At 38.0% G+C, this 27,898-nt stretch overlaps 1 protein-coding gene across 5 annotated transcripts; it reads left to right on the top strand.

Annotated features, from left to right (window-relative positions):
• The first annotated feature begins 202 nt into the window (after positions 1 to 202).
• rufy2 (RUN and FYVE domain containing 2) lies at positions 203 to 27,898 on the top strand. 5 transcript variants are annotated; one of them, XM_044136345.1, is made up of 21 exons: positions 203 to 283; positions 383 to 612; positions 2,536 to 2,809; positions 8,435 to 8,608; positions 9,713 to 9,830; positions 12,427 to 12,528; positions 12,615 to 12,738; positions 13,676 to 13,740; positions 13,840 to 13,905; positions 13,991 to 14,060; positions 14,175 to 14,276; positions 15,313 to 15,429; positions 15,520 to 15,612; positions 16,037 to 16,111; positions 16,189 to 16,286; positions 22,798 to 22,917; positions 23,120 to 23,249; positions 23,889 to 23,983; positions 24,102 to 24,150; positions 25,037 to 25,117; positions 26,046 to 27,898. In XM_044136345.1, exons 3-21 carry the CDS (start codon positions 2,734 to 2,736, stop codon positions 26,187 to 26,189), a joined length of 1,899 nt encoding a protein of 632 aa, XP_043992280.1. In that variant the 5' UTR covers positions 203 to 283; positions 383 to 612; positions 2,536 to 2,733; the 3' UTR covers positions 26,190 to 27,898. The 5 variants fall into 5 exon arrangements, with proteins under 5 accessions (XP_043992280.1, XP_043992298.1, XP_043992272.1 ...); XM_044136337.1 differs by lacking the exons at positions 203 to 283; positions 383 to 612 and adding an exon at positions 805 to 928; XM_044136329.1 differs by lacking the exons at positions 203 to 283; positions 383 to 612; positions 2,536 to 2,809 and adding an exon at positions 4,642 to 5,359.

Raw genomic sequence — 27,898 nt, 5'->3', positions numbered from 1 at the left:
ACTTTCAGCATCAAACGTCTCTGCAGCCTTCTGCTCACTGGGAATACTGGTTTTTATTCAGATGGTTTTCCAGCAGGGCTGTTATTCGCATAGTCGTTCGCTTCAAAGCGAGCCAATCACGTTGCTGCTTTCACAAGTCCCGCCTCCTCGTTCTCTTCACCGATTGGTTGGTAATGGGTGTGGCGTTTTCATTCATCATTTTCTACATTCAATCAAACATCCTGCTAACTTGTGACTTTCCATACGTGAAGAAGTAAACATCTCTTGCTGTTTTTTCTTTTCTGTAAGTTTACATCTCTCCCATCACAGCTTTGCTTCGTTTCTCCCCCTAAGAGCCTCCATCTCTCCTCCTGTTTATTCCCGAACCCCTCCCTTCCCGCAGCCTCCCAGCCTCTTGTCATTGGGTGCCGTGTCGGGTGATGGTTGTGGTTTCTGTCTGTGATATCTCCGGAGCATGTACCAGCTCTCTGCCTGCAGCCGTACATGGACAGATGGAAGTTTATTGAGACTTTGGGACATCCGAGAGGTGCTGATTGCGGCTTTTATCCTCTGCAGCTGGACAGATTTCATACAAGCTAAATGAGAATTACTGCTGTGTTTCTTCAGTTTGAGGTATGCACATGCATTCAGTTACGTTAGGGTGTGTTTGTATTAAACAAGAAGTTGACAAAGTCGCTGGGTCATATTATTTAAGTTTAGCTAAAATGTGTTCCTTATGTAAATCATAATTATAACATCAGTGTTTTGAATAGTAGCACTGTCTGCAGGATTGCTGCACACTGAAGGGTAATACTACGATGAAACAGCATCCTGTGTTCATTGGTGGAAGAAATCAAAAACCTCGTGGTCAGCTCGGTGATTGGCTGCTTTATCTGTCTTTATAAATGACGTTGATCCGGTTGGTACTGGGATTTCATGCAGTTTGTTGGTAAGTAGTGGGATGCTAGGTGTGGTCCAGAAATGAGTCCAAAAGCGTCACATTGAGATTAAAACTAGTTACTTCAATAGTTCATTATCTGCATAAAAATCTAAACATAAAAATGGGTTAATATGTGACTAAATAAATATGCAATTATTTAATTTTTTTTTAACAAAAAGCATTTATATTGTAGTGTGGAATATTTTCAAATAACAAACACACAGAGTTGAGCAGTAACTACTTACATTTACCTGAGTAATTTTTAGGAATACTTTTACTACGTTGTTCTTTTTACTTTTACTTGAGTAATTTTATTATGAAATATTTCTACTCTAAAGTCTGCTCTAAAATTTTCTTCATCCACTGAATTCAAAACAAGTATCTTTTAACCAGACATTCACCAAACACAGACACACACCTGCAGGTTTTGTTTTTTTATTGAAAGAAACTGATTTGGGGAATTTTTTTTCTTTTTGCCTGATTTTGCTACTTGTATGAATTATTGTCATTTTTGTCCTTAAAATTACCAAAACTTTCACTTTACTTTAAATTGAGTTATGTATATGAAGAAAAGGTTTGTCAAAATTTACAAATAAATATATACAGTCTCCTATATTACGACTTAGAATGAATGAAATATTTTAAAACGTGTTGATTCAGGCAGTGCAGAAGCAGCTAAAGGGCCACTGAACTGGTCACATGATTTCTGGTCAGGCTGAAGTGATTAGAGAGAGAAACAGGAAAACCACAACAGAGGAAGAGTAACGCTGCACTTCCTCCGTAATATTATACATTACTGGGAAGATCGAAGGGTTTCAGCCATTTTATGGCAACATAGTATCTCATTGGGTTATTTATGAAAAGAAAAGGTACAGAATATTTACATTCTGGAAGATTTTTGTTTGTGATTTATTAGAAATTATTCTCCTGTTTTAGGAACAGGAGCGTTATGTTGAAAGATGTGTGTTTTTGGGGTAAGACAATACAGAAAGACTTCTGTAACTTTGAACAATAGCAGCCTATTAACTGGGAATTCAGTATTTAGTCACATTTTTTCATCTATAAAATCATACCAGATGCGTTTATTAATGAAGCATTTCTCTAAGCAGGCATAAAACTGGACTTTTAATTTTATACAGCTCTGGAAGAAATTAAGAAACCGCTTAAAATGATCAGTATCTCTGACTTTACTCTTTATATGTTTATGTTTGAGTAAAATGAACATTGTTCTTTTATTCCATGCATTACTGACAACATGTCTCTGAAATTTAAGGCAAAAACTTTTGTTTTTATTTGCAAAAATTAAAAAACAAATAAAAAAAATGGACAGAGCTTTCAGAACTCAAATAATGCAAAGTAAACAAGTTAATTTTCATTTAGAAACAACAATACTGATGTTTTAACTCGGGAAGAGTTCAGAAATTAATATTTGGTGGAATAACCAGAAGGTTTTCAGTGGGGTTCAGTGCAGTGGGCTCTTCATTTATTCCAGATCTTGTCACATTATATCAATCAGCAGAAGTTCAGACAAGCCAGTGTTATTCAATTCTGCAGTGAGGCTCATTTCATTCCAGCCTGTGATTTCTTTAGATCAATGTGGACTTTTTATCACACAGATCCATCCATGCTGAGCACATTAAGTCTGGCCAAACTGGACTGCGATAACAAAATCCTCCACGGTGCAGAAGATCGGGTCATTTGGGAGATCAGACGAACAACCAAACCTTCCTGACTGGATAAGTCTTCATAATCCGCTGCAGAACGAACCATTTTGAGGACGTCTCTTAGGGGGACGGAGGAGCGCCCCGCTCAGCATGTACTCCCCCCAGAGTCTCCATCGCTGGGGCATCACTCACAGTGAGAGCATGGAGCGCCTTGCTTACAGTCAAGGTGGGCCCAACGATTCCGTTTCAAACTCTGACCTTACTGAAAAACAGCCATGTCTTGTTATTACAGTGCATTTTTTATTTTAAAGATAGTAATGAAACATCCTCTGTACTTTTGCTAGTTCATAAATCACTGAATGGCTTAAGATCTGCTGTTGTTGCTGAACTCTTCTGGTTCTGGTTCTGGTTCTGGTTCTGCTCTGCGTCTCCAGAACCAGAACCAAACATAGGGAAGCAGCATTCAAGTTTTACAATCCAACTTCCAGAAAACTGCAAAAGTGCTGAAACACTTAGTTTCTGTAAATCAGTGGTTCCCAAAGATTTTCTGGGTCCCTCTATGGATTACAATAAAATCCCCAACAACAGCAACAAAAAACAAAACCCAACTGGGCACACACATTGTTCAACCAGACATAAACCATTTTTTAAAATACTTTATAGCATATTTTAAGACTTTTTCAGACCTGTTAGTCTTCAAAATACAACAAAGTTTAGGCATTGTTGATAATGTCCTCCAATAACACAAAACTACCAAGTCATATTTTCACATTTCCACTTTAAACACTTTAAAATCATATATATGTAATTTGAAAATGTTTAAAATTGAAAGGAAATTTTCCAATTTTCCGTCAAAAACATTGGACCAAAATATTCCAGAATATTTTTGAGTATTTTAAATTATTTAAAACAAGAGAAATCAGATTGTAATAGAAGACAGTGAATGAAGCAGTGACGTGCGGTCAGGGGAGGCAGGTGAGGCAGTGCCTCACCAATTGAGCCATCATGGAAAGAAAGAAAATATATAATCATAAAGTAATTTAAATTGTTATATTCATCCGGTGGTTTGTACTAAAAAATATTTATTTTTCATGTAGCTTCACCAATTTCGATTTTTATTTATTCAAAATCGCTGAATTTTCTTATTTTCCCATTCAAATGCTTGGAAGCGATGCCGGTGAGGCAGCAGCGAGCTCTGCCTCACCTTGGATTGCGCAACCCCTGGCTCTGCGCTGGCTGCTAAGCGGAGAGAGCATGTTGCTGTACGGCGTCAATAAAATGGTTTAAACAAATTTAATATGTGAACTTATTTCCAATAATTTAGCTTATGTATATAATGTACAGTGCTTTTTGTCACCAACTGTGTTTGTGTAACGTGTTTCGTGTAATGAGCGATTATAAACGGCAGAGAACAGGTTCGAGGTGAGGCAGGCAGTTCTCTTGCCTCATGGCAGGGGGCGCTCAAGATCCCAGACGTTCGTCTTGTTCACTCCTCAACTGCCGAGTAAGTGACAGCGAGCTAGGCTAAACGATTCGGGAAGCGAGTCAAGTGCAGCGATAAATTATAATAGAGATAGTGATTTTTTAGGTAAGGTAAGACAGTAATAACATTTATTTTGTTTTGTTTTTTAAGGAAATGTGTGTTTTGTGAGCTACAGTTTGTATGTGTAAGGATGCAGAAGTGAAACATAACCTGTAAACTGCTGTCAATCTATGCATCTATTTGCAAATCTGATTCTGATGACGTCAGTGCCTCACCAGCTATGAACCTCACCGCACGTCACTGGAATGAAGTGTCTTTTTTTATGTATATATAGTTGCTATGGATATTAAATCTTTTTGGAAGAGTACGTGCTGAAAACCCTTTGTAAGGCCTATGTTTCTAACTAAAGAAATTATATTTTAATACCTGAAGTTGATTGAAACCCCTACGGAGTAAACCCTGAGTGAAGTTTTAATGAAGTAGCGCCCTCCCTGCAGTTCCCACCTCCGGCAGCAGGGGGCAGCAGCTCGGCGGCAGCCTGTAAATAATGACGTAGTGCTGCTCGCTGCCTTTTGTGAGCTTCGTGGGCCTCCTGACGCCGCCTCTTCACAGGGCGCAGCCGCTGGACCGGGGAGACGCCAACTGTCGGTTTGGTTAGCTGGCTGTAAACAAATCTGTACACCTCCGAGATGTACGGAAAAGAAACCTTTTGTGCGAACCTGTTTGCTGCGCCGTAACAGCAGGTTTTAGCGATCATCATGTAGGTAAACTCAGTGTTATTTGACTTTTGAGGACAGCCGATTTTTTTAAAATTATTTTTTATTTTCGTTAAACCAATGCCGTCATTTAACCGATGGGATCCCGGACATTTTATTGCTATGCTCACCTAAATCGCTAGCTAACTAAGTGAAGCAGCTGGATAATTTTGTGTGTCTTTTACATCACGGAGCTCAGCTAGCTTTGATAATATTCCCTTGAACATGGCATCTGCTGCTGCCGCGGAGCACGACCTGGTTCTGTCCGAGGCGGACAGCAGCAAGGAGAAAGGCCAGGTGTTCGGGATCCTCAGACTACAGGAGGAGAAATCAGGTGCAGGGGACAAGGCGAACATCAGCAGCAGCAGCACCACAGGGAGAGGTGGAGGAGGTGGTGGTGGTGTGGGAGACGGGCGATGGCAGGCTCCTATCTTCGCTTTAGCCAGGAAAGCATCAGAGACCATTTCAGGAAGCATTCACGTCCTTCCAAAAGTGTCGGAACACAGGACTTCCCTTCCTGGTGACTGGACTGTCCAAGGTACAGTATGCATTATGGGGCTGTGCTAAATGAAATTGTGGCACCTCTCTCTCTTGCTGTCTAGTTTTCATCATCACCAGGGCCGACCCAAACCTTTTTGGGGCCCTAAGCAGATTTTAATTTGGGGCCCCATCAGAGGTCTTGCCAGACATTTTTGTTGTCTGTCATTTTGACTGACAGCATATCCGTCATGTACTATTTTTACCCGTTGTTATAATCATATTAACATAGATTATTCAGATGAATTTTTTAATGTGGTTTAGTTAATATTCACCTAGTGAAACTGTGAATCCCATCACACATAAACCAGATGAACACATCTAACGTTTTTATCCGTAGCGACAAAAACCACTGACTGTGGCCCCAACAACGTATAATAAATTAAATTAAACCACTTTGCTTTAATTACAAGCACTTCACCCGGTGGAGTCTGAACGCACAGCCTCACAAATTCCTCCTGGTCCGCATCTGCAGAGAAATCTGCACTGGCTCATCAGTTAGTTGGATCTGTCTGATTCAAACAAATCAATTGAACTCTGCAAGCTTCTGTCCAGCCGCAAGCTTTTACGAGGATTTAGGCCCCATATAACTTCTCTACTGTTACTAGCATAATTTGTAATTAGCTTACATCATGCCAGTGTAATTGTGGTTATTGATTTTAACCTTACTGGAGTAACAAACTAAAATAAAAATATTTGAATTTTGAAATTCAGACTGGTAAAAGCAATACAGAAAATGTTTCTCCATGTTTAATAGCATTCAGTTTGTATAATTCAATATTTAATATTGTAAATATATATATATTTACTATGCCATGGTGCTCTTGGGGGCCCCCTGGTGATGTGGGGGACCATAAGCAGCCGCTTAACTTGCATATTTCTTGGGTCTGGCCATGACCATCACAGACTAATTGATGTTTCACACATCAGTGCTGGTCTCATGCATCCTGCTCCAGGCCTCACATGATGCATTCAGAAATGCCGTTTCTTGTGGTTAACACACTTCACGCTGTGTCATTCAGCTGTTTAAACTACAAAAACCGATAACTACTGCTCACTCAGCAGCAGCAGCACCTCTTACCCTCCCACTCTGAGCTAAATTTAACCTGCTGGCTGTCGCCATCTTCACCACAAACTTGCTTCCAAAATGAACCAAATCAAGTAACGTTGATAGAAGTCTTTTTTTAAAATTTATTCATTTATTTTATTAATCTGGTTTCAATTCCTTTTTGTTTTTTGCATGTTACCTATACATGTTACGGAAAACTGTCCCAAAAGTTATTGAGATAAACGATAATGTTGTTTTGAGACCATTTTCAATTAACATAATATAATGGCATATAAATGCAAGAACACATTCTCAAAGATCAATAAACTTTAAATTCTAATGAATGTTTAACACTGGAACTGGAAGACATTTAAATAGCCAAAATGAAGAAACAAGACAACAGAAACAGTAAATAAAATCCATTATGAAGCATCTGTAAACAAAATAATCCTTTAAATGATCTCTTTCTAGTAGAGAGAAATGCACCAGGCTGAAGCCTTTTGTCACCCATTTAAAGGTTTTGCCCAGAAAACCTGCTCAGCCTGGTGGTTGCGGCGCTCACCAGTCATTAATCCAGCCGCCCAACAAGTTTTTGAGTTAAAAAATGTTTAAAGTTGACAGAAAATTTTTAAATCTCACTTGATAATTATGTGTTATTGGAATATTAATACCTGAACACAAACTGTAAAATCTCATAAATGCAAGCATTTAAAAAATCTTAAATAAATAAGCAATGCTAAGCCTGGTGGGGGCCCAAATGAAGCCTGGTGGCCCACCAGACTTATAATAAACTGGGGGAAGACTTGCATTTCATGGTAGGAAGAGAAACAATAACTCATGCAGATGGAAATTATTGAGCTCATTTTAAGTTATCATGCAATTAATTGAATTATTGCTGAATTCAGTTTTAGTTTTTATTTAAGACTAATGAGTTGCAGACAGACAGTACTTTGAGGAAGTGGTATTTTCTCCAGTGTATTTTGTTGAAGTTTTATTTGACACAAAGTAGTGCCTAACCTTGAAATGAAAAGGGGGGGGATATCATGGATTTTGACTTCTCTTGTTTGTTTTAATTCCAGCTGCAAGTCGTTAAGTCTTTACGGATCTAGTAATAAAATTTTTTATGCCCGTTCTTCCTTGCCAAGCAGTTCAGGCTTGGTGAGACTGGAGGGCGAACATCAATTTTAAAGTCCAGACCCTTTTCTTGTTGTTGTGTTTAGGTATAAACGTTGCTCTAAATCTTGCCATTTCAGCTGCGGCTGTACATGTGTGAATGTTGTTTCCACAAATTCATGTTAGTTTAACTGTTTGTGGCCAAAGCTCCCAGGAACGTCTCTGTTCTGACCTGTGATCATTTTTGCTTCTAAGAAATCGCTGCCTTTCTGCCTGCAGGCCAACTTGTTGCTGCAACAGCGTCTCCTGACTTTGCTCTGTCCTCTGGTGTGTTTAGCTACACATTAACTCACATTCCCACGTGTGGAGGGTTTAAAAGCGAATGTCCGCACTGCAAATTACAACATCTTACCAAGTATCTTTGGTCTAATTTCCAGTTCAGATATCTCAGAAAACTTGAAATAAGACAAAAGTAACTTATAAAACGCTTTTTGTTTTAAGTCAATTATTCTTTAATATTTATGAGATGCTTGCAGTTATAAATGTAAATGTCTGCCAGTGGAACAAAACATTTTCCCCATATTATAAGCTAAAATTTTAAGCTAGCAGTGTATTAAAATGTTTGCACTAGAAACTAGAGCAAAAGTACTTGGCAGGGTTTTGTGTTTCTGCGGTGAGGCCCTGAAGGTTTGCTTCACTGGAAAACAAAATCATCATGCTGCTGATCAAAACGTTACATAAATGTTTCCTCAAACTGGGACAGGAAATGATGGTGTGTTTTTAGAGGGCAGTTCAGGATATTCTCTTACAGTGTCTTAAACACACTGTCAGTAAATGAATCTGCAGTTTTTTGAAAACGTTCTCAGTGCAGTGGCTCTTAGTCTGTATTTAAACTGCGGCTCGTTTTCTCCACAGCGATGCGTGACCCGATGGCCATGGAGCGAGCCAACCTGCTGAACATGGCGAAGCTCAGCATCAAAGGCCTGATCGAGTCGGCTTTGAGCTTCGGCCGGACGCTGGACTCGGACTACCCGCCTCTGCAGCAGTTCTTCGTGGTCATGGAGCACTGCCTGAAGCACGGCCTCCGAGGTGAGCGAGGCAGCAGCCTGTACAGAGACTCCGGTCTGTTCGTGTGGGCGAGGGGAGGGAAGAAAAAAAAAAGAATATTATGTACATTCTCTAGAACATTTAATTCCTTTTTCAATCAATAATAAATGATTATTAATTTAAATTAATGTTTTTTGCCATTCCTATGTTTCTCATCGACTGCCAGTCGATTTCATCAGACTAGCATAGCAAGCAGTAAACTGACATGTTTTTGACAAGAAGAAGCCCTAAGAGGAACTGTAAAATAAAATTTGATCTGTGATTAATTTAAAATATTACACATTATTTTATAATAAAAACAGTGGATGGTTGTGAAAATTCTTATCATTGAGTGTATATTATGGCATGAACAGAAGTCGTAACACACCTGATAATATTTTCTTAAACAGAACTCATGGCAAACTAAAATCACAAAGTATGAGGCAATTGAATAATTACCAACCAGAAAGGCTGGACAATAAATCAATAACACAATAGACAAGTGATCAGTATCGATAGAAAATTTGTCCGATTGAATAATCAATCATTTTACAGAACTCTGATCCAGAACCACACAGCATTCTGGGAGATTTAGGCAGAGGAAAGACTTTAGCCGCTCCACATCTCGCAGCCAAGTAAGCAAAGTTAGTGGAATCGAGTAGCTCTCTCACTCTTTGGTTACCTAGCAACAACTAGCTCACTCATTCTCTCGTTACCTAGCAACAACCTGCTGAGTAAGTGGCGCAGTTTAAGGTTTCACCACTGTGCTTCATAACCGCTTAAAAATAAAATAAAAACACAACAGCATGGAGTAAAAACCGGATAAAACAGGAAAGGTTATGTGATTTGAAACAGAAAACTAATCGATAATTATTGATATTGACTGATATGAAATGCTTATATTTTGATACATTTTTCAGCCATATCGTCCAGCCCTGCTGAGTAGTGGGAAAATACAACAGTTTGACTATTGTCTGTGGGTCTTAAAAGGGGCTTCCTGGCTAGAAGCGAATGGCGTTTGGCGTGGAAATGTTTGGGAATCCCTGGATTATCTACCCTCCCCAGCAGAGTTTCCTCTCATTCGTTTATTTCTCTTTGTTTTCCCAGTGAAGAAGTCCTTCCTGGGTTTCAGCAAGTCTCTGTGGGGTCCTCTGGAGCTGGTGGAGAAGCTGTGTCCAGAAGCGTCAGAGATCTCTGCCTCTGTTCGAGACCTTCCCGGCCTCAAGTAAGGATTAAATTCCTCCCTCACACGCTTGTTTAAACTCACTGCTAATCCGCAGCAATTAACGGCTCACAAACAGAAGTAACATGATACTGTGACCTGATCCGGCTCAGAGAAGTACCTGTGTTGTTTACTTTCACTTCACCTTTCAGCTTCACTTCTTCCTTTCCCTGCTGCTCTTTTATACAGTCACACAATAAATAAATACATACATGCACCACCGTCTGGTAGATGGTGAAACCTTTGTCAAGTGACTTCTGGGTTCTTAGCCTGAGTGAATTTCAAAGGAGAAAGACGTAGAAAACGTGTGTCAAACTCGAGGCCCACGGGCCAGATCTGGCCCGCGGCAGCTTTTTATGTGGCCCTCTAGACTCCAGATTACATCAATAAGTCTTTCCAGTTTTTCACAAATCAACAAATCTCCAAATTTCTTCTGATTTTACTGCAAAAACATTAGGTTGAAGTCACTGCTGCCTCAGCTTTACTTGATGTCACATGATAAGACGTAGCTGATACAATGAAACGTAATGTTTAACATCAAACATCATTGTAAGAATTCCTCGTAAATACTTCTAAATTAGAACACAAAATCTGTGATTTTGAATGCAAAAATACACTAAAACAATTAGGCTTGTCACAATAAACATTAAATCAATTCATTGCATGACAAATGAAAAGAAACTCAATAATTTTCATTTACTATATTTTTTTCTCTTTTACCAAATATTGACTGGTAAAAATCTTCAGTCTGGTGTTTGGTCTTTGAAAGATACTTTTGCTTCCATAGACCTACTGATTTATTTGTTATTTATTGTTAATATTTTAGACGTCTTCCAGTTCCAGTGTTTAAATGTTCATTAGAATTTAAACTTTATTTTAGAATGTGTTCTTGCATTTTTATGCCATTATTTCTGTTATATTACTTGAAAATGTTCTCAAAACAATGTTGTCGTTTATCGCAATAAGCTCTGGGACAATTTATCGTCCAGCAAAATTTGTTATTGTGAAAAAATAGTCAGAAAATCATAGAGCGACCGATCAGTGTGAGAAGATGTTCAGTATTATTTAATGTTAATGGAATGCTGAATCAAACAGTTATTTATTGATACTTTTACAGTTTAACAATCTGATCAATAGCTTCTGGCCCTTTAAGAGCCCAAAATGAAAATGATTTGTCGTCAAGGACTCTGCAGACGGGAACCAAGTGAAAAATATTTGTTGTTTCTCTGATCAGCAGAATGAGGAACGTTTGTGTGTTTGTCTGCTGGAGGTCCGGTCTGTTTCCTGTTGGTGGTGCCGAGTCGGACAGAACGAAGAGTTTCACACGCTTTAGAACGGTTCTGTGAAAACTACAAACACAAAAAAAATTAAACAGAGGCGCCTCAGAAATCCTCAGAATACTTGAATTTCAATCTGATGTCTTCAGAGTTTGAATTCTGCATGAAGCCACTGAACCTGGCTGATATTCAGACTGTGGTTTTGTGATGAAGTCAATCCAACGTTGGATTAAAAGCTTAAATTTGGAAAACCAGATGTTTTCATACTTCTAATATTTGAAGTTAAACCCGACTAAACTTTTCTTGATTTAGGATGGAATCACCAACATTATTTCTATTTGCTAACTTCAAAATAAAATTGCAAGGATATTTTTTTTTATTTCATTTTGAATATTGATTATTCCTAATGGCTCATTGAGTTATTGATCTGTGTGATTTAATAAACGTTACTGAAATAGTTTTTTTAGTGTTCTCACATCAGTCAGCTGTTCAGGCTGCATGAGAGACATTTAGTTTAAAAAACTATTTGTTACGTTTGAGTTTCCCTGATTTCTGCTGCAGGATGCAGAATATTGTCACAACAGGAACAGCAATAATCAACGTACATGATAGTGAATGAAGGTCCAAAGTTTGGTGCTGGAATAGTTTGATTTTTACCTTGAAAAGTGCTTGAAGTTTACAAACCCTGGAAAAACATTAATACAGAGAATCTGTTTGTATTTTCATAAGTTATATGCCATTTTAATACAATTATAATATAATTCTCTATATGTTTCAGTAACTCAGTTAAAGAAGTGAAAATATTTAACATAGAAATATTACACACAAATAGTAATATTTAATTTATTTAATGAATTTATTTTATTAAATAAATTTAATTATTTTTTTAATTCAATAATAATTTTTTATATTTTATAATTTAATTAAATGCATCAATTATTTAAAATTGTTTAATTATTTAAATTAATGTTTAATTTTACAATTGAATAATTAATATTTAGTTATTTAAATATTAATTATTTAAATAATAATATTTTAAATTAATAAATTAACTATTTAAATAATTTATTTATGATTTTGGTTAGTTTTTAGATAATTTGAATAATAACTATAATAACATAATTACACAGAAAAGTGTGTAATTATTACACATTACAATAATTACACATTATTTAATTATTGTAAGAAAAATATGTTTCTTTACGTCTTTTTCAGATGTAAAAGTGAACTCATCGTCAGATGAATTGTTGTTAGGTTTTCTCATGTTGGTGTTTGAGTAAAGTTTGCTCAGGCTCGTTGTTCAGCTGCTCCGTGTTCTGCAGGACTCCTCTGGGCCGGGCCAGAGCCTGGCTCCGCCTGGCTCTCATGCAGAAGCGGCTGGCCGACTACCTGCGCCTCCTCATCACCAGGAAAGACCTGCTCAGGTACGACCCGGCGACACGACCTGCTTTCTGACCGCGGCGCTTCGCTAAAGGCTCCTGGTGAGAATCTGTCGAATGTCCGTCCTCAGCGATTTTTACGAGGATTCGGCGCTGATGCTGGAGGAGGAGGGGGCGGTGATCGTGGGCCTGCTGGTGGGCCTGAACGTCATCGACGCCAACCTCTGTGTGAAAGGCGAGGACCTGGACTCTCAGGTAACTGTGGCTTTAAAACGCCATCAGACCAGTGGAGGACCTAAAAACTTGGCCTTCATAATGTCTAGAATGATGTAATGGACGCCTCATACCCTAAGAGATAGGTAAAATACTTTAGCTTTTATTTTTTTTATTTTATTTTTTTCTGTTATTATGTCTGTATGATGATTCCAGTTTATTTAAAACATTCAGTGAATCTATGTAAGTTTTGCAAAATGCATGTAACATGAATAAATGCATAATCTCCTGACAAATAAGAAAAAAACCATCAAACAGTAAAATTAATATTTCTACACCACACATTTACCTGTATCTCTGAAAATATCAGGCTAAAAAAGATTAGCAAGACTGAAATAATATTTAAAATAATAAACTACTAAGTTAGTAATCGGTTAACCTTCAACTGGAGTTTGCAGACTCAAAAAAGCCATTTTGCTGAAGGAACACAGTAGGAGCAGTAAATAAGCCAAAACTATACAAAACATGGATACAATTTGCATTTAAGATATAAAAATATTTACTGTATTTTCTATAAAATAGAAAATACAGTTTTCCATTTTAATGAACGTTATTTTCATATGTAAACCGGACTCCAGAACAATATGTAACGTTTGTAAAGCATCGTTTTTTGATCAAATTAAAGCCTTTTAAGTGCACCTTATAGTCCAGAAAATACGGTAATAAACTCAAAGTAAATGGGACTAAATTTGACAGCAAGTAAGAACAATTTAAAAAGACGTGAGGATTCTTCCACTGCTCTGAAGTTCTCAGGTTTTATGCTCCTTAGATAAGGATATTCAGTAAGATTTCATCTGATTAAAGCTGAATTTCAACTACAGCAAATCCAAACTGCTGTTGAAATGTTTATTTTTAAATAATCTGAGTAAAGTGAGTCATGTGATCACTTTCTATTTGCTTCTTGATCTTCTCCCTTCAGGTCGGAGTGATCGACTTCTCCATGTACTTGAAAAACGACATGGATGACTACAGGAGCGAGGAGAGGTACGGCCGCTCGCCGTCGCCGCTTCACGCAGCCTCCGAATCCCACTCACGAGTCTGGCTTTCTTTGTTTTTTCTTTTTTTCTGTTTCCATGGCAACAGGAATAGCCAGATAGCATCCATCTTAGATCAGAAGAACTACGTAGAAGAACTGAATCGACAGCTCAAGTAAGGCTTTGGTTCTCTAATCAAAAATGTGTTTTCAACGAGTCACATTATTTTGAAAATGTTTTTTTTTTTTTTTTCTGAGCAGCTCCACGGTTCATGGTCTCCACAGCAGAGTCGACTCTCTGGAGAAATCAAACTCCAAACTCATAGAGGAGGTGAGGGATACTAGAGAACAGCAAACGTAAACTCCAGAAATCAGTGACAGAGTGAGCGTTGTCACGGTGACGGTGTGTGTGTGTGTGTGTGTGTGTGTGTGTGTGTGTGTGCAGCTAGCCATAGCCAAGAACAACATCATCAAACTGCAGGAGGAAAACCAGCAGCTGAGGAGCGAAAACAACCTGATTCTGATGAAGGCACAACATCATCTGGAGGTAAAACCAAGTTTTGTTGCAGCTTAAACTGAAGTCAAAAGAAAAACTGTCGTCACAAACTAGTCACAGTGCTGATAAAACACGTGATAAGGCCACTCCATGAAAATAAGATGGGAAAACATTGTTTATCTTATCGGTGTTTATGGTTGTTTGGCTCTGGCAGATTTGGGAAATTTTTTAATTGTTTTTTGTCTCAATTTGTGCATATTTTATTTTTTAGTGCAGTAATTTATCAAGTTTATTTGTACAAATAACGTTCTGCAACAAAGCAATTGAAAGTCTTTCATACTATAAAAATAAAAAATACAGAAAGTACCACAAAATATTGTTATTAAAATTTAAAGTCCATTTCATCCATCCATTACTCATATCTTATTTCTTTGGAATCATTTAAGGATAAGCAACATGAATCTGTAAACCAGCGCCAAACCTCTTATATAGTTTTCTGTTTTTTTTTTTTTATTATTATTTTATTTTTTTCCTCATTAAAATGACTTCTTCTTGTAAAATTGTGTCTTTATTCTGCAAATATTAGGCCTTTATTCTTGAAAGTAACCCGTTGAGCCCTAAGTTTCAAATCTCTTCCTGGATCATATTTGCTTATTTTAACTGTGTTCAGTTGTTTAAATGTCCTGTGATTAAATATATTTGCCCATTTATCCATGGCAAGTGAAACTTTCAATATCTAGCAAGTTATTTTCACAATTTACCGTCTATTAATGTCACTTCCTGCTCCAGTGGGGGTGAAATTACCGTAATAACCCGATACTTTCAGAAAGCGTTGGAACGTTTCAGATGGCTCAAAGTGTGGCGGATTTACGGTACGGCGAATTTGGACTAGAAGGGTTAAACAAAAATCCTCGTAGCCTGACTCTAATACCTCATCGTCCAAATCACAGAAAGGAGTCGGAAAGACATTTGCAAACATATTTCCAGACATTTTGTAATTTCTTTTGTAGAAAAAAAAAAAGATTAAAATCAAACTTTGAGCCACATTGTCCAGCCGTGTGACCGGATCCTGACGTTTTCCCTCCAGTTGACTCAGGGCGACACGTCGGTGGAGCGGGACACCTACAAGCAGTCCCGTCAGGGTCTGGATGAGATGTACAACGAGGCCCAGCGGCAGCTGAAAGAAGAGTGCCAGCTCAGACAGGTCAGACCAGGCTGGGTGTCATGGACCCGTTAAACATGCATGAGGCGAGTTAACCAGCAGGTCACATGTTCTTCCTGTTTGTGGCGTCAGGATGTGGAGAACGAGCTGGTCGCGCAGGTGTCCATGAAACAGGAAATGGAGCTGGCCATGAAGCTTCTGGAGAAAGACATTCATGAAAAACAGGTCGGATAGGAACTACTTACATTTAGTAACTTTTTGGAAAAAATATAATTCTAAGAGTATTTTTGCTACTTTTTTCTTTTACTTGAGTAAAATGTCTGGATTTTCTACCCACTGAATGAAAAACAAACATGTTTAAACCAACAAAGACACACCTGCAGTTTTTTATTAAAGTTTTATGAGTTTTATTTTGAAAGAAACTGATTTGGAAACATTCATTTTGCCTGATTTTATTATTTTTGTTTTGTATATGAATAATTGTAGTTTTTGTCCTGAAAATACAAAAACTTCCACATAACTTCATATTTTGGTCTGTCTGATTACGTAATTTTTAAATATGAAATGATTAATAATTTGATCAGTTACTCAGTACTTGAGACTTTTTACAAAATACTTCTGTACTGTAAGTATTTTTTTTTATGAACAGGACACACTGATTGGACTGAGGCATCAGCTGGATGAGGTGAAAGCCATCAATGTAGAAATGTACCAGAAGATGCAGGTATTCACACACACACACTCATCCTTTAGGAAGCGATAGATCCTGTGTGTGAAAGCAGCTCTTTGTCTCCCGTTTAGTCGTCTGATGAGGAGATGAAGAAGAAGAACAACGTGATCAGTCGCCTGGAGGAGAAGACGAATCAGATCACCGCCACCATGAAGCAGCTGGAGCAGAGGTGAGACGTTCTGCTGCTTTCATCCATTATTTGGTTCTCTCTGGCGTACTGCGGCTTTAAGAGGTGTTCCTGGTTTAACGCGCCTTAATTAAGCGGCTTAATTGACTCCTCAACGTTCTTCGAAGTTCTAATGTGATTCAGTTTTATTGAAGCTGAAAAACACCTAGAAGTTGCCGGACGCCGGCCCTCAAAGTCTGTCATTTGACTCACTAAATATGAGATTTATAAAATTAAAATGTGTTTCTTGCTTTTGTTCTGAGTAAACTGTATCAGGACCCTCCATATCTGGATAAAGATGTATAATAAAAACCCTTAAAATAAATTAAGATTCATCAGATTACAGTGGGTTGGTCTAAGTAAAATTCAGAAAAAATGTATCTATATTTTGAATTAATTCATTAAAGGTTGATGTTGGTAAATGATCCACAGTTTTTCACTTTCTATCAGTTCTTTAAATGTAAAATGTTTTAAATATTATTCTTTAAATTGTTTATTAGAGTATCTAGATTATAATTAATTCTCTTTTTGCATCCAGGGTCAGACATAAAATGTAAAAGTGGCATTTTGAGGCACCGTTTGTGGGAAACAAAACGCTCATTTTCAGGCATTAGATGTGATTAAACATGAATATTTGAGGATTAAAGCCCTGCCGTCCTCCATTCCTCATTCATAAGAAGATAAACTGCAGATATTTTCATGCATGCTCAAATGAAGTCCTCCGTTCTCGACATGTATGCTGGTTTGTTGATGATTCACGATTCCCTCCTCGTCCCGCCCTCCTCCTCTCCCCATTGGTTAATTCTCCATCTTATCTGTGATGTGATTGGTTCTAAGTGTTCAGCACACACTCTGTTTACTGTCTACCACACTGCAAAAACACTGAATCTAGTTTGGTGCAGTTTCCAGTTCAAATATCCCAGTACACTGACAAAAATAACCTAAAAAACATTTTTTTTACCAAAAAATAGTTCTTCTTTAATATTGATGAAAAAGTAAAAATAAATGAAACAATCTGACAGTGGAACCAAGTAATAAACCAATTAATTGTATAATAAATTAAAGTGAGTGCAATAATTTTCATTCTGATTTTTTTTTATCAAATTTTATTTCAATTATTTAAAAAAAAATCTTATCAAAGCTCTATCAATGTTTTTGATAAGACTTTATATTGATAAAAAAAATTATTTTTGTAAAAAAAATTTTAAGTGCTTTATATTATAAAAACACAAAAATACAGAGTCGGTAAACAATTGAAACATTTTGTCAGACGCCGTCGTTACACATCAGGTTGCTGATTATTGTCATTTTGTTTAGAATATTCTTAATCCGTTTTATTTTTAGTTTCTGATACGAGTCACCTTTATTTCAATTTTATTTGTTGTTTCTGATTGTTGGGTTTTATTTTGAAGATCTGAAATATCTTCCAGTTTCAGTGTTTTTTGTTTTTCTTTTAACAAAATTAAAGTTTATTCCCCTTTGAGATGGGAAACTTGAATTATTCTGTTATAAATATGCAGCCCTAGAAAAACTAAGAGCCCCTTTGAAAACCTCCTGGTTCTTCCACCAAATATTAATTTCTGACTCTTCCTGAGTTAAAACATCAGTTTTGTTGTTTCTAAATGAACATAAACTTGTTTTCTTTGCTTTATTTGAGGTCTGAAAGCTCTGCATCTTTTTGTTATTCTGACCATTTCTCATTTTCCGCTAATAAAAACTAAATTTTTGCTTCTATTCTCAGAGACATTTTGTCAGTAGTTCATAGAATAAAAGAACAAAGTTAATTTAACTCAATCATTTACCTACAAACAGTAAAATCAGAGAATCTGATCAACTTAAGTGGATTTTTATTTTTTCCAGAGCTGTATTAATTGAAAATTAGTTCAAGACAATATAATCATTTATCTCAATAATTACTGGGATAATTAATTGTTCAGGAAAATTTGTTGACGTTTTCAGGCTTCGGTGGAATTGATACGTTTTATCAATAAGGAATTATTGATTTAATAGAAGCTCCTACATTTTGCTGAAAAACTATTTTTGTCGTATTTCAAGTTTGTTAAGATATTTGGACTAGAAACTGGACCAAAACTCCTGATTATTTTTTATGTTTTTTACAGTAAACTCTCTGGGAGAAATTTAACCTTCTAGTTTTTTTATCTTACTTTAACCTTGACTCTGTCGTGACAGTAATGTGCTCCAGCTCCTTTCTGTCTAAACAGATTTTGTGAGACGTGGTCTCGTTCATCTGTTTTCCTACATCACATTTCCCTTCTTCTCCATCAGCCGCCGCTCCAGTATTTCCAGTGAAACCAACATGTTTGCAGCCTGAAATCCGAGTTTTAGTAACCTGTGTTTCATTAACACTTCCTGCTGTGCTCGTCTTGAAAAGTCAAAGCTGTTCAGTGTGACCGGGGCCGCGCTAGAGTACTGATGTATTGACATCCTTTCTTCCTTTCTTTCCTCCCTCGCCCCTCCTTTCTGTTCATCCCATTTCCCCCGTTTCATTCATTCTGCTTCCCCTGAAACCTCGTCTGATTGTTTCCCCTTCCCTGGTTTCTGCAGCGATAAAGATCTGCTCAGCCAGACCAGAACTCTTGCCATGTCATTTGTTAAGTGTGCCAGCACAGACACAGAGCACCAGTACAAGCTGGTCAAAGACATCTCCTTTTGAGGACACCAGTAACTCACTGGACTCCAAACTACATTCCTGTTGTTTAACTTTCACAGTAATTAAATGGTTTTAGGGGCAACAGAGGCGCCACAGAATCGGGTGAAACCCCCGGACTGCATGTTTGGTTCGGTTCCTGAGGCGAGCCGCGGCTTCCGACGGGTCTCTTGACGTCGCATTCAGAGAAATGATCAGATGTTTAAGTCGTGTAGCTTCTCAACGGTTTGATTGTTGCTTAGATAAATGAACTAGACGCCTCTTATATGTTCTGTCACACATGCAACACATTCAACCACAGTGGTCAGCTTGTATGCAGGGAGAAAGTTTGACTCTGAAATGTAAATTTTTTTAATTGTCAATGTGAAGTAGGAACACAAACTGTGGGGCGAGTCAGCTGGTTTTTACATTTTGTCACATTAAAAGAAAAACAATCAGAAATTTTGTTGGGATTTTATGTGACAAATCAACACAAAGTCGTGTATAAATATGAAATGGAGAAATGGTTTCAATTTTTTTTTTTTTTTTTTTACAAATGCAAATCTCAAAAGTGTGGCGCGCATTTGAACTCAACTCATTCAGCTTTATTCTGAAACTCCTGAAATGAATCCAATCATACTGAAAAGACGGATAATCAGTTTAAGCCATAAATCAATTAATCGCATGTTAAACTAAAACGAGCTCGATAATTTCCATTTGCATGCTTTGTTGTTCTCACGTTTCTGTTGTTTTTGTTTATTCATTTTGCAAATTTAAAATGTCTTCCGGTTCCCGTGTTAAATTAAAATTCAATCAGTTTATTGATTTCAAAAGAAAATTAAAACTCAAGTGAAATTTTAATTATTCAAGGTTTGTCAAAAAGATTTTTCAAACCAAAGCATATAGGATCTCCTAGAGATCCTATATGCTTTGCTGTAATTATTTGTTACAGCAAATAATTAAAACTTACTGATCTTTGACACATTTTTTTTATTTATTTTGCATTTTTATGCCATTACCATTGTTGAAAATGGACATCTAAACAGCAGTATTAATGTTTATCGCAGAAACTTCTTCTATCATGACAGCCCTGGTTTTCGGTCTTTTAAAGAAGAACTGAAAACATTCAAAGATCTCATATTTTAAATAACTTTTTATTGTTTTTACATTGGTTAATTCCTTTTATTTTGTGTCACTTTGAGATTGACACGTAAAGTGTTAGAAATAAAGTTTTATTATTAAGATTAGCGAACAAACAGCTTCTTAGGTCAGACAGGAGGTTTAAAGCCAAGTTGGTTCATAAAACAAAACTACAAGTATTGAAAATTTCACAGAACCCAGTTCAATCTATCATTTAAAAATACATTTATAGGTTTAAAGATATTTAAACTGAGCTTTTAGACCACATGCAAAAAACTGTAATGAAAAAACATCACCCTAATCATGCTTTTTAAAAATCAAATACAGAGAATCTTATTGGATTAAATATTCCAAAATATTGCAGCTGTTGTTCAATTAAAAAGTGGTTCTACAAAGTCCTGACTTTTTTGGAAAAAACATGAATTCTTTTCATTTCACTTCACTAAAATGTTACATAAAATCCCAGTAAAACAAATTGAAGTGACAAAGTGTAAAAACGTTAAAGTAATGTCTTTATTTGTTATTTTATGTTGGTTGGCCTGAGATGCTTGTGCCAGAAAAAGACATTTAGGCTGCGTTCACACTACAGCCTGAAGTGACCCAGTTACGTCGTCTGTCGCCGTTCACTTCCAAATAAATCTCCAGCGTGAACTGCAAACGACCTGAAAGTGTCCAGTAGAGGGCGCAATAACGGCACACATAGAGGGCGTTCTCAGTGTTCTGCCAACCTCCATAAAGAAGTGCTCGTTGTTAGCAGAAGTAAACATGGATGCTAACGGTGGAGCATAGCTTATGATTTTGAAGTTGTTGTCCGACCGGAGCAGCACATTAACAACTTAATCCTCATTATTGTCCGTCATGGTTGTTGTTTTTCTTCCCGCTTGCGAGTATCAGGATGCAGAATAGTGAGATTTGTTGAGTATCAGTGACGTTCAGGAACTGGACGTTAGGTTGAGGTGCTCTGGGTCGCATTCGAAAAGAATCTGACCTGTGCTGTTCAGACTGTCGTGGAAATATCAAATACAGGTCGCATTACGTAAAATAAAAAAATTGGAATTGGGTCACTTAAGCCTGCGGTGTGAACAGCCCTGCGTATCCAATTCAAATGGGACGCCGTTAGCATCCATGTTTACTTCTGCTAACAACGAGCACTTCTTCTTTATGGCGGTTGGCAGAACCGCTGACGCTATTGCGCCCTCTACTGCGCATGCGGGGAACTTTCAGGTCCTGTGCCCGTTCAAACTGCAGATGCCATACAGGTCGCATATGTGTGTCAGTGTGAACGGCCCCGGAAAAAAAAAATCCGATTTGACAAAATATCGGAATTGGGTCACTTCAGGCTGGAGTGTGAACGCAGCTTCAGTTTCAGCCTCTAGCAGCAAAGTTCAGGTTTCAGAAAGAAAACAACCAGGGCACTAAACTGCAAAAACACAAATTCTTACCAAATATTTTTGGTCTAGTTTCTGGTGCCAATATCTTAGTACACTTGAAATAAGACAAAACTAACTTACAAGTAACTTTTTATCTAGAAATTGAGACTTGTTTTAAGTCAATAATTTGTAAAAATTCCTTGTTCTATTAGCAGATAATTTTACTTATAACAAGACATTTTCTCGTGTTGTAAGTTAATTTGTCTACCAATGGAGCTGGTATTTTCACCGATATTAAGGAATTATTTACTAAAACCAAGCCTCTATATCTTGCTGAAACGTTATTTCAAGTTTATTAAAATATTTGCACCAGAAACTAGACATCAATGGTAAGATTTTGTGTTATTATAGTGTAAATCGATCTCATTGCAGCCCTAATTATTAGCTTATTTTATTTTCTGAGTCAGCCAGTACGGATCTTAGAGCAGATGCAGCATCAGACAGAACTGTGTGCTTCAGGTCTGCTGCTGGTTTGTGCTGCATGTGTTGCACCTCCTGACCTGCTTCCCGGTGGCTGTGACGACCCAGCGTGCGCCTGCGGTCAGCCCCTGCCCTCTCTGTCTGTAGTAACCGTCTCTCTAGGAGGGAATTCAGCTGTTAGTTAAAGTTAAAAGTTTGGTAAAAACTGCAGGGTTCCACTATGAAACGCTGATAAACGACAGACTGCAGTGACCTGAGCTGTAAAAATTAACATTGTTCTCGATTTTGGCATATTTACTGACTTCTGTGATACACGGTATATTAAATAATAATGATAATAACCCTTCTGACTATTCTAACTTGTATGTTTATAACACTCTGGATTAGACAGAAATAAAGACCCAGTCCTGTAAGTTAAAGCTCACAACTCTTGTCTTTTACCACAGTGATCAATAAATGAAAGTGTTTTGAAAGTCCTGGGTGTGACTGGAGTTTTTATTCAGCTTTTTATCTAAAGTACCTGCAGCTTATCAGTCGATTTAATAAAACAACATTCTGTCACCTGTAGATTTTGAAGAGTGGGCCGATCATTGTGTCTAAAATGGAGGATTTGTTGCACACTAAAGCTGCACTTGGGTACCAGTTATTTTTGTTATTTTTCACTCATTTCTTCCCTGTTGTTTTGCAGCAGTTTGCAGCACCCCGTTTTACTTTCTGGCAGCTTTCACATCAACCAAACCAAGTTGCACGTTTTCACCCCCATCCTCCCATCCATCCTTTTTCTTCCCTGTTTGGTTCATTTTCTCCCCATGCGCACACTCCTCCCAGATTTTTCTCTCCACGGTCCTGAGTTTGTCCCCTGGTTATAATGGTGCAGATTACAGGAGGCGGAGAGACACCACAGCTCCGCCGTGGAGGGATCCAGGCGCTTCAAGCTGGACTTTGCCAACAAGGCGGACAGCCTGCAGCGGCAGATCGAGCTCAGAGAGAAGCAGCTGTAAGCAAAACTCCATCTCAGATTGTTAGACCTTCATCACAGATCACTCAGCTGATATTCCACTTACTTTAGGTTATTTTAACACTTCCACCAACCAGATTAGTCCCCCCTTGTTTAAATCAAACAGTTAATTAGTTTAAAAATGACACTGTTGAGTTTGTTTCCCCTCTTTCGTCTGTGTTTGATGGTTTTGGACGTTCAGGCAGCAGCTGGAGACGGACCTGAAGATCGAGCGCGAGTGGAGACAGACGTTGCAGACCGATCTGGACAGAGAGAGAGACATGGTGTCCCAGCTCAGCACTGAGGCCCTGCAGATCAACGGCCTGAAGAAGGTCAGGAGAAACTAAACGCCTTGTGGCTTTTCACGTGTCGTCATGGTAACTACAAAGCACAGGGCTCGGACAGGTGCTTGAAAATGCTTGAATTTTAGGTGTTTTCAAGGTTTGGAAAGGTGCTGATCTCTGAATGAAGCTCTTAACTCTTTCATGCCCGGATTGTGATCTTTTATGTCAAGATATTTGTTTTCCCAAAGTGTTTTTGAGTTTCTTAAGGCATAAAAAAGGTGGGGAAAAATGTTGCAAAAGAAATTTCTAGGATTTTTTTCTTTAGGTGATCAGTTGCAATTTTCCTCCATTCCAAAGTTATTTGGAAAATCCGTCAGTAAAATTTGTCTTTAGGGGTTTGTTGATGTCACAATATTGTTTTACCGCAACAGTAGAAGGAGGGACTGCATTTTCCCCGAGTTGCTTTTTAGTCTGTCGGCCATGTTGGATTTAATTTAAATTTTTTTTTACACTTGCAGTGGATGGCCAGTAGTTGGCAGTGTATTGTATAATTCACTAGTCTGAGGGGCCGTTTAGGACGAAAACCAATCTATCATTTCTTTTAAATGTCTTCTGTCTCCTGCATGGCTTGTTGCAGCTTGTATGCTGAATTTTGATCAGATTTTTCCTTTTTTGTGTGTTTTCCAGGAGTTTCACCGCCTCCAGGAAGAAAACATTCAGCTGAAAACCATCTGTGAGGACCAAGAGAAGGCTCTGGAGGAGCTGGGCTCCAAACTTAGCGAGTACGTAAACGCTCATAAACGACTTATTAGTTTATCCAAAGATAACATAACCAACATTTGGTTCTGACTAAATGTTTTGAGTCTCATCCTCAGTTTTTAATTTATTTTCATTCATCAGGTCCAAACTGAAGATTGAGGACATCAAAGAAGCGAACAAGGCCCTGCAGGTGAAATCAAACCTTTGTAGCCAGATTTAGTGACATTTTCAATTTAAAATGCTAAAGTAAAAGAAGAAAAAAAACAAAGGTTAATTCAGTTCAAGATTAAACTTTCAATTTACAGAATTATTTTGTTTTTCATTATGACATTGAGAATATTTCTAACTTTGATTTATTTGGGCTTAAAGCTCCTGAAAATTAAAGATTCAGTTTATCAGAAAACTGTCCCAGCCCGTTACCTAGCAACCCAAACTAAGCCCAGCCCGTTGCCTAGCAACCCAAGCTGAACTCCAGCTGTTTGGCTAACTGGTTTTATCTCTTTATCTCTGCTGGAAAACATTTATAACAAGTGAAAAATGTGTTACAGGTGAAACAATCTCCCAGTTGAACTAGTGCTACTTTTTAGTCAATATTAAGGAATTATTTACTTTAAATACGCTCCTATATCTTGCTGAAAAGTTACTTGAACGTTAGTTTTCTTATTTCAAGTGTGCCAAGATATTTTCACCACCAGACCAGAAATACTTGATAAGATTTTGTGTTTTTACAGTTTACTAGAAATAAATACTTTTCAATAGACTGCTGGTAATTCAGTTGATTCAGATGGAAACTCTTAATGAAATAACTCCTGACTCGTTCTGATTTAATTTCTTTTGAGAAGAGAATTAGCCTAAAGAATAAAAACGGTGAAATGAAACTTTAACTCTTCAGGTCTGGAACATGTTAAATAATGTAATCTAAGCAACAAAACCCTTAAAAATGACTGTAAACTTGTGTTGTGAACAGTTGGAACATCTCGAGGTTTTCCCACGTTTTGTGAATTTCTCCAATATATTCTTTAACATGTTGGTGTTTCTGTAACTTGTGAAGTGATCAGACTGGTGTTTGCTTTCAGGGCGGTCAGGTGTGGCTGAAGGATAAAGACGCGACTCACTGCAAGCTGTGTGAGAAGGAGTTTTCCATTTCGAGACGAAAAGTCAGTAAATCCGTTCCAGCCATTTTACTTTTAGGCTGCGTTCACACTGCAGCCTGGAGTGAACCAATTCTGATTTTTGTGCCTTAATGCGACCCGTATCTGATCTTTTCATGACGAATGCAAACCACATCACTTGGCTGTCCGATACTTATGAATCTGAACGTCCAGGTCGCGTTCTTCCGACCTGAACGACAGACGACGTCCTGATATGCGCAAGCAGGAAGAAAACAACAACAACCAAGGCGGACTGTACTGAGGATTAAATTAATATGCTGCTCCGGTTGGAAAACGACTTCAGAATCGATGGATATGCTAAACCGTTAGCATGCATGTTTACTTCTGTAAACACTGTGCACTTCTTCTTCTCTTTCATGGCGCTTTCTCTGTGTGACGTTATTGCGCCCTCTACTGCGCATGCGGGACACTTTCAGGTGGTTTGAGGTAACGGTGCCGATTTCCTTAATTTTGGGAGATCTTTGATCGGCTGAGTTTTACATCTTATCCACCGATGTTATCAACCTCTGTAAAAGTCTAAAAGTAAATGTAAATGTGCCGACCAGGTCATGTCTGCACATTTACAGTTGACAATAGTCGCCCCATTGCTGCCAATTCAGCACCTTTCTTGAGATATTGAGCAACATTTCAGACAAAAAAAATGGTATCGGCCAAAATCGGAATCGCTAATTTAGGCTTTTTAAAAGATCGGTAATCGGCGATCGGTCAGAAAACTGCAATCAGTTTTTTGATTGCAGTTCACACTGGAGATCGCTTATAACTGGAAGTGTGAACGACCACGTCAAAAAAAAAAAAAAAAAAAAATTTCACTAAAAATTGTATTTGTCACTTCAGGCTGCAGTGTGAACGTAGCTTTAGCCTCTGAAGTTTACATCCCTGGGCTTTAAGGCTGAAGCTGAGTGTCTGTTTGCAGCACCACTGCAGGAACTGCGGGGAGATTTTCTGCAACAGCTGCTCCGACAACGAGCTTCCTCTGCCCGCGTCTCCCAAGCCGGTGAGAGTGTGTGACACCTGCCACGCTCTCCTCCTCCAGAGATGCTCCTCCACTACGACATGAGGCCAGACTCCACTGCCAGGACAGAAAGGCTCTTCACCAGGCCGCCTGTCTGCTGCAGGTTGCTGCTAACGCTGGACCACATCGACAAATCCTCATCATATGTACAGTATTTCTGTTTTCTGTTAAGTTTGGCAGCCTCTGCATGAACCTTTCAAGTCTTTTTTTTGTTTGTTTGTTTACAATTCCTCTACAAAGTGCAACTGGACAACGAGGAAGTTGTGACTGATCTATTTCTGACTAATACATCCTAAAAACTTTGATTTGTAGCAAAGAAGATGCAACATATGGGGTCAAAGTTCAAGGCGGTGAAGAGTTTTGAAAAAGAAAAATTTTTTTGAAGACTAAAGGAGAGTAATATATGATTTACAGCCGAGCTGTTTCAGAGAATCTGGATATGAAAGCAGAAACGACCTGAAAAAGAACTGAAAGTGAAGCTGCACTGACTGGGTTTCTGAACCAAACTGGGTTTCTGAACCAAACCCAGTTGTTCTCACTACTCCATTGATCTAATGCACGCGACAAACTTGAAACCTAAACTGATGAGATTAGTCAGAAAGCACAGCGCTTGACGGACATGTGCCTTTTGTTGCTGAAGTACAAACTCTGGTTTTTGGAGAACCTCTTAGAGAAATGTTTACACAAACTGTTCAAGCCTCAGTGTGTGACTTTTATCATAAAAAGTGCATATTTGTTAAAATTATCATTTAGCCGTGAAAGTACAAGACAGAAAATCTGTGAAAAGTTCCTCTGCTCCCAGTTCTCCCAGTGCAGAAATACACCACCAATCAGAGCGCTGTCAATCACTCTTGTACTTGCTCCCTACTGCTTGCTCTTTGCTAAGCTACAGCTGGTTCACCAATTCTAAAGCTAGTTAGCACGGCTACCAATGAATAAACAGATTTCCTGGAACGGTAAGTTGATCCTCTGACATTAGCACCTTTAGCAGCAGGTTCTTCAGATTGATTGACAGCGCTAAGACACGCCTCCTGGCTCTGATTGGTTGTCATCACCATAATAGTAGCACAGAGGAGGTGGAGAAACCTGATTGTCGAGACGTGGAGACAGGTTGAATTTAGATCCAAATTCTAGCCTAGAGAAATATTGACTAGATATTTTTACAATAATTATTTGTGCTGTAAAAACAGGTTTTGTTGATTTTATTTTGCTAAAGTTAAGAAGATAAAGGTGATCATGTTGAGGAAGGAACACTTTTCTAATAGTGCCATTTGAACCAGTGTTGACACAGTCGGCAGCACCGTCTCTGTTCCTCATGTTGCTAATATCAACTCCAATCTGTTGCAAAGACATTTCAAAGAAATGCTCTTAAATATCTCAAAGTAGCAACACTAGCCAGTTAATTAGAGTAAAGCCACACTAACGCAGCGGATCCTCGTCAAAGAAGAGCAACTAGCAGTTTGTGAACCACTAACGACACACACAGGTATTTGTGATAATCATGTAGTTTATTAAATGTACTTTTTTTTGTGAATTATGCACATTGATGTCTAAACAATCCCTGTTAAGTTGAAGTCAGCTGTTAAAGTTCAGCGCTGCTCCATGGTTCACAAGGAACGTTTGTAACTTTTGTTTTTATTTCTACCACTTGTTGGTAACGCAGTTTGAAGCCAACAGTTCATGTTGGGAATATTTTGACTGTCTGAGGAAAGATGTTTGTTTTTGACCTCATAAAGTGATTGTTTTTCTAAAAA

This window comes from Gambusia affinis, linkage group LG02 (genome assembly GCF_019740435.1).
Source record: "Gambusia affinis linkage group LG02, SWU_Gaff_1.0, whole genome shotgun sequence".
Taxonomy (NCBI): domain Eukaryota; kingdom Metazoa; phylum Chordata; class Actinopteri; order Cyprinodontiformes; family Poeciliidae; genus Gambusia; species Gambusia affinis.
Note: the sequence above shows the minus strand (reverse complement) of the source record. Positions and strands in the feature narration are given on the sequence as shown.

Coding starts and splice junctions, on each gene's coding strand:
- rufy2 (XM_044136329.1), top strand. CDS start 5,047: ATGGCATCTGCTGCTGCCGCGGAGCACGACCTGGTTCTGTCCGAGGCG. Junction 14,061..14,174: donor ACTCCAAACTCATAGAGGAG/GTGAGGGATACT, acceptor GTGTGTGTGCAG/CTAGCCATAGCCAAGAACAA. Junction 23,250..23,888: donor AGATCAACGGCCTGAAGAAG/GTCAGGAGAAAC, acceptor TGTGTTTTCCAG/GAGTTTCACCGCCTCCAGGA.